At 37.6% G+C, this 6,921-nt stretch overlaps 1 protein-coding gene across 1 annotated transcript in view; it reads left to right on the top strand.

Moving 5' to 3' along the window:
- HCFC2 (host cell factor C2) overlaps nucleotides 1-4,450 on the top strand; it is a gene marked incomplete at its 5' end in the record, with an annotated part of 6,547 nt that extends 2,097 nt beyond the window's left edge. Inside the window, 4 exons of the mRNA XM_009869396.1 lie at nucleotides 656-793; nucleotides 2,099-2,284; nucleotides 2,705-2,990; nucleotides 3,928-4,450. Coding sequence (XP_009867698.1) covers nucleotides 656-793; nucleotides 2,099-2,284; nucleotides 2,705-2,990; nucleotides 3,928-3,953 — 636 coding nt within the window. The remainder of the gene's footprint in view (nucleotides 1-655; nucleotides 794-2,098; nucleotides 2,285-2,704; nucleotides 2,991-3,927) is intronic.
- Nucleotides 4,451-6,921: the final 2,471 nt, after the last annotated feature.

The following is a 6,921-nucleotide window of genomic DNA, read 5'->3' as shown; positions in this document are numbered from 1 at the left end:
TGTTGGTGCCGGACGCCCCCTGCCACTCCTGCCCCTTTCCCACGCTCGCAGCATCGCGGGCGGCCCGTGTGGGGCATGTCAACCCTGCGAGCACCCACCCCGGGGCCCGGAGGAGGGCAGGAAAGACGGTTTGTCTTTCTGGGTCAGTCAGGAATGGTTCCCCTGCCCTCCACCAGCATCGCCCCTTGGCACAGCCAAGGCCGCAGCTGTTCTCAGCTGCAGACGAGTTCAGCAGCAGCTGGAGAAGAGCGTGTTTTGGGGGCTGAGGGGTAGCTGAGTCCCAGGTAGAGCTGCTGATGTTGGATCCCATTGTGGAACTTGTTGACCTCTGAGGGATGTTAACTCACAACTACATGCTCCTGCAGGCGCCCAGTTCTACAGCTTTAAATTTCTTCCCTTCCCTGTTTAAACTAGAACGTCAAAAGTGACATCCCAACTGTTTGGTTTTTTAAATGAAGGACTGTGTCTAAATAAATGCATAAGAACCAGTTGGTTTTGAGCAGCATTTTAATAATAAATGCATATTCATTAGAAGTATAAGAAAGTAACAGTGGTGTAAAAGGGGATTGTCTCTTACACGTACTGGAGTCTTAACATTTTTTTTACATTACGTTGAGGTACAAGTAGTCTACATAACGTGTTCTTCAAATACTAGAAAAATCCACAAAGACAGATGGCACCAGTGAAAATAAGAGACCGGCAGTGGTATGATGTTGGAATTTTTAAGAACAACAGCGCTGTGGTGAGCCAGTTCTACTTGCTGCCAGAGGAAACACTGAAAATCTCTAACAAGGTAGCTGCTAATTCTTCTCTGGCGTAACTTGCACATAGATATTTTGGGAATCGGTTGATCATAAGGTTGATAACAAATCGTGGGATTTTCTGTGGCTGCAGCAGGATCTGGTGCTTGGAGGAGTTTTGTATTGTGTGATAGTGTAGTTTGCTCACTTTTTTTTTTTTTTTTTTTTTTTTTTTTTTACTGTTTCCTAAACAAGATGCTTTTTTTTCTGTTGCTTTATATGGTATTATGGAACTTCTTATTTTGCTATTGCTAATTTATGTATTTCTATTTCTAGTCTTTGGAAAGAATTTTAAACTTGGTGACCTTTTAAACCAGTAAAAATCTTAAACACTAGAAAATCCACAACAGCATTGAAATGTCTCAATCAAAGTTTCTTCTCTGTATCCAGAATCTTTGCCTACAAAGTGTTAAAGATACTAACAGAACATAGGCTAGGCTGTTAAAAAAGACTGTAGTGGGTTTTGCCTTAAATTTCTCTGACTTAATGTTGTTGCATGTTTAAGTTTATATATTAAATTGCTACACATGGGAAACTTGCAAAAATGTTGCAGGTTTAATGGTGAAAGTCTAAACTAGAAACAAAACCCGTGGGTATATGTTTTCTTAACGCAGAAACAAAAGAACAGACACTTTCAGAGTAAGCACTTCACTATAAATATTGCACATCTTAGTCTCAAAGAGCGTAGTACAATTTACAGTGTTTACTTGGGTTGTGATTTCTTATGCATTATTCAGAAGGAAAGTAGTTCCATTAGAAGTTTCAAGGATGCATCAATGCATATTTTAAATGTGGAAGTAAACAGGAGCTCGTGATGTTTCAGAAACCTGTTTGTTACCAACTTACAGTACTTTTCTTTAAAACCATTTTGATTACCGACGCATCGAATTGTAACTCCTAACTATAGGAATAACTGGTTTTGAAATAAAAAGGGTTTTTTTAGGACAGAAGAGTATGCTAATTAAATCATAAGCTACACAGTTGGAAATACTACTTCGCTTTTACTTCCCTGAGTAAAAATAACCAAGAGCTGCAGTTTAATTTAAATGTCTGAAGAATCAGGGTGTTTTTTCTTGAAGATGTAGTCTCATATTACATGTCAAATCAGCTGGTTTGCTGTGAGCTAGTGCCTCAGTCAGAACCTCTTTGTAAGTTCCCATTTAAGTACAAAAAATATTAGATTTTCAGTTTCAATTAAAGTTATTAATGTCAGTTTATCACTACCCACTTTATATATTTTTAGGCTAATTGTGTTTAGAATAATTTAAAAATTAACAAAAATGTTGCTTTATTTTTAGGCGGAAAGTGCAGATGTACCAGACTACAGATTACTTAAGAAACAGGATCTTTTTCCAGGCACAGTGTACAGGTTCAGAGTTGCTGCAATTAATGGCTGTGGTGTTGGGCCTTTCAGTAAAATCAGTGAATTCAAGACTTGCATTCCAGGTTTTCCTGGAGCTCCTTCAACAGTCAAAATCACCAAGGTGAGAAATACAAGTAGCACTGATGTATAAAATTCTGATCACATGATTAATCTCAGAACTCTTGGGTTTAGTTGGTTTGTTGTTGTTGGTTTGGGGTTTTTTTTTCCCAAGTTAAAATTGTCACATGTTTACTCGAGGTAATATTGTTTAAGAAATTTGCTGTGAAGGATTATTTTAACACTTAATGATCATGTTGCCACATACACAGCTTACTTGACCATCTTATAGTTTCTCCATGATTTTCTCTTCTTTCTAATGTCATAAGACATATCCTTACCTCCAAAGAGTGATGAAATTAGGTCAGAATTTTCAGATGATTTTTAGAGGGATTTTTGTATTTTTGTATATATATATATATATGTGTATTTGAGTTTCTCATCGTTACCTGCATACTACCACATTTTCTCCTTTTTTCTTCAGAGCGTGGACTGTATTCACCTTTCTTGGGAGCCTCCTGCTTCACCTTCTGGAAATATTTTAGAATATTCTGCCTACTTAGCAATCCGTTCCACACAGCTACAGGAAAATCCAAATCAGCTTGTATTTATGAGAATCTACTGTGGTCTGAAAACATCATGTGTAGTGACTGCTGCCCAGCTTTCAAATGCTCACGTTGATTACACTTCCCGACCTGCTATAGTGTTTAGAATTTCTGCGAAGAACGAGAGAGGATACGGACCAGCCACGCAAGTTCGATGGCTTCAAGGTAAAATCAGATGCAGCATTTAAATGGGCGTAACATTTTTTTTTAAAAAAATGTATTGCTTCACAAGCAAGTACTGAAATGTTAGTGATTGAGTCTTACCCAGTCCCTCAAATGATAAAAGCCCAGGAAGCTCCTGATTTCCCTGGGCTTTACTTCAGCTAAAAAGTTTTTCATTCTGATAAGGAGTAATCCAGTTACATGCATGGGTGTAATCAGGTGGGTTTTTTTCAATCTTTTCTCCCTCTTTACTAGAGAAAAATTCGTAAGGTGAAGTAAGGTGTATTTTTGTGACACAAATACACTTTAAAGTCCGTATTACAGGCAGAAGAGGTTTTGTCACCTTGTCCCTTTGCTTGAATTTGTACCTGTTCATGATGAGTTGGGGATGGAAATGGATCCACTGAAAACAAAGATTATTTTTTTAGCCTGATCACTTCTGCCTCCCCTTTTCAGTAAGCCAACCCAGAGGCTCAAATCACCAAGTTTTGCTGGCTTCTCCTCTCCTCCCACTCCTTCTCCTTTCTGACTGAGCTTTCTGCTGGTTGGGAGCTGGCTTTCCTTGGCAGGAGGCTCTGTGAGGTGCTGGAGGGGAGGCCAGGAGGGGCAGAGCGAGGGGAGCAGGGAACTGTTGTCTGGCTGTAGCCGACCTCTGGGCTGGAGGGCTGCGGCCCGCAGGATGTGGTTGCCAGCAAACTGTTGAATACCCCCCTGCTGCGTTTTGAGGGGGTGGGTTTTTTTTCTAAGGTGGAGAGCAACAAAGAAGAAATTGTCATCTGTAATATTCAGCATTTCAATGCTGTTTTAACCCTTTAATTGGTGAGCGGGTTGACAGTGATCTGTATCCCGAAACTCTGAAACAGCAGCTGCTGAAAAGTGTTTGACCGCGGGCAGGATGTGAAATTCTGTGGCGTTTAACAATGTCTCTTTCTCTTCGCAGATCTGAAAACGTCAAGCTCGAAGTAGGAACATGATAAATCTCAAGTTTTGAATGTAGTGTTTAGTGTAACTCTTGTACTATTTGTAAATGCTACAAATATTTTATTTTTGCATTGTTTTTATCTTAAAAATATATAACCTTTTTTACGTTTGAAACGTCAGCGTTACACAGCCTTGCTCAGGTATGAGTACCATATCGAAACAATATTGAAGGTGGTGGGGTGGAGGACCACACTCTATCCAGTAGATCTTTTTGGTAGTGACAGTTAAAGTGTAAAAAAATACACAGTTTCAAATTAGAAGTAAATAAACAAAAAATAATTGACACATATTTGAGGTAGAGTCCCCATGATTGCTACAGATCTTGCCTAGGTAATTCAAAAGATTTGATACGCGAAGAAATTCTGTTTGATTTCCGTTCTTTGTACAAATTCTTCATTGTTGTACCTGAGTCCAAGGCAAAAATTTCCAGTTATTATATAGTAACTTAAAATGTATAAATATTTTAATATATACCTTTTTGTAAAGAAATGATTTTTCTACAATTTGTAACAAATATCTTAATCTTGAAAGGTATCCCCTGAAGATTTAAAAGGAAAAAGACAAACTTATTCATTGCTCTTATTACAAAAAAATGGAAATTCATTGTAAATGCACTACTAATATTTAGAGTTATCCTTTTGTAGTTATACAAATCTTAAAACTGTAAATACCAATGTTTACAAGAGACCTTTCTGGTCTTGTGTGAAAACTTCCATGAGATTCATTCTCTTTTTTTTAAATCCATATGCTTTGCTTTTAGCATATGCTTGCTTTTTGCACTAATAATAACTTACCTCATTCCTGTGTTTGTAATCACTTGTGTTGCTTCCATAATATTTCTGTAAAACTTCAATCTGAAAATTTTAACCAAAGTTTAGAATACACGGTAAGCAATTTTGCACATATTATATGGCAACTTTCAAGATATTTATTCCAGTTAATCTTCTTAAGTGCTTGTTTGCTTTACCAGTATATTCTACCAATCGAGTTCCATATCTCCCTTTTTACTATGCATCATTTTACATTAACTAGCTAGCTGATAATTCAACAAGCATTACTTCTAGGAATAGGTTGATCCGTTCCTATGCTAAAAGAAAAAAAATTTGTTCACGGTAGTGAAATAAAGGTAAACATTTTAAATGCTATTTATGTATCTATATATAAACCTATGTTTACCAAAGCGTAGAGGAAAATGGCTGAGTTGGACAAGGTCACTAGGTGAATAGATTGAGGCACCTAAATAAGATTTATTTTAAAATAAAGTCTAAATTATTTACTGTGCAATGAAGTTTATACTTTGCACTTTAATTTTGCCCCAAATGCCAAAAGACTGTACATCAAGGTAGAATTTCTCACCTCTGCCAGTTAAATTTGTCTTAAGAGCGTTTGTAAATATATAAACTAAAAGAAATTACGTGCCTGGTTCCGTGGGAGAAGTATCACTAAAATATTAGAGATTTAACAGCTCGAGTATCCCAGAGCAGATTCGATAGCCAAGTTTTAGCTACCCTGAAAATCAGGGGTGTAATGGAAGCGCTGACGCAGCCTTAATTATCACAACACATCACATGCTATAATAGCATAGAAGAAGTGCTGGGGACCATAAATCGCCGTGATAGTGCTGATTGTGGCGCAGGACTCCCTTTACTCCCGAGAAAGATCTTGTGTTTATGATGAGGACGGCGATCCCCGATTCACTCTAAACAGTGTTTATAGTATGAATGTATAGGACTTTTCCTGACATTGACTGGCTTTAAAATACTTGTGTTTTAATGGTCCGTTTCATCAAGTACGATCTCACTACCAATGCTGTCTGATAACTAAAATACCATGCACATGAACTGTTTAACTAGAAGAATAGAACTTGGGTTTTTTCTTATTAGTACTGTGAAAGAAGCCTTTAGAGAAAACACTTGTGGCTTTGATTTTGTTGGTTGATAGCCGTGATTGTAGAGTTGTTATTTAAGAATAAAATCTGTTGGGTATGTCTGGGTGGAGTTTTTTTGCACTCAGTTTCACCTGCTTTGCACAATTTCTTTTTCGGTGGGTATGTCACAACTACCAAAGGGTAAAACTGTGGCGTTTTCAATGAAAGTATAATTTCCTTGTAAGTGTGCTTTCTTCAGCTGACTCGACATAAGATGTCACTTTCTCTTCTTTGTCCAAGTTGGGTGACGTTGAATAGTGATCATACGCAAACCTTCAGTTCCTCACAGTTTTGCTTTAAAATGAAATCGTGGTACACACTGTAAAATACACTTTGTGATCTGTTTTTAGAACTGTATTTATAATGTCTAAACCCCACCTGTTTGCCTCTCAGCTCGGTATCAGACAAATATTGATTGTTCGATTTTTGAATTTGTTTCAAAGACTGTTTGAGACGCGGCTCTCTGAGAACCTGCATTACCCATTTATTTCATGTGTTGCTAAAGGACACGTAACAGAAGCTGAAATCTATGAGATGACAGTCTCCCTGTTGTAGAAATGTCTAGGTTTACTAAGCTCCTTAGGGCAGTTGTGACTGTGTGAGTAGAGGACAGTCATGCCAGTGAGCGCTGGCAGACGCTGCTGCAGCTTCACCTTGAGAATGTTCTTGTGAAAGTGGAAATGAAGTGAACAATAACTTACACTTTGTGTTTTCTAAGTAATTATAGCAATATCTTTTGAATGTAGTTGGGGAGTAGAGCACATGACCATGCCATAAACTCTGAAGATATAATAAGTATTACTGTTGTTATCTGATATTTCAGGATAGCGAATTTGACGTGAACTTAGTCTTACAGCCTGTTACTAAATGACCTCTACAAGGAAACTGACATTTTGTACAATTCAAGTTACTCAGTCTTATTTTGAAGCATTGTTTGTTCTTTGTAATAAAGTGGTTGTCCTATCAAACGCATTGTAAACACTGAAGTGTGTGTCTTTTTTTCAAAGGTGTACGTGTACAAACTTC

Source organism: Apaloderma vittatum, unplaced genomic scaffold (genome assembly GCF_000703405.1).
Source record: "Apaloderma vittatum isolate BGI_N311 unplaced genomic scaffold, ASM70340v1 scaffold36995, whole genome shotgun sequence".
NCBI classification, from domain to species: domain Eukaryota; kingdom Metazoa; phylum Chordata; class Aves; order Trogoniformes; family Trogonidae; genus Apaloderma; species Apaloderma vittatum.
Note: the sequence above shows the minus strand (reverse complement) of the source record. Positions and strands in the feature narration are given on the sequence as shown.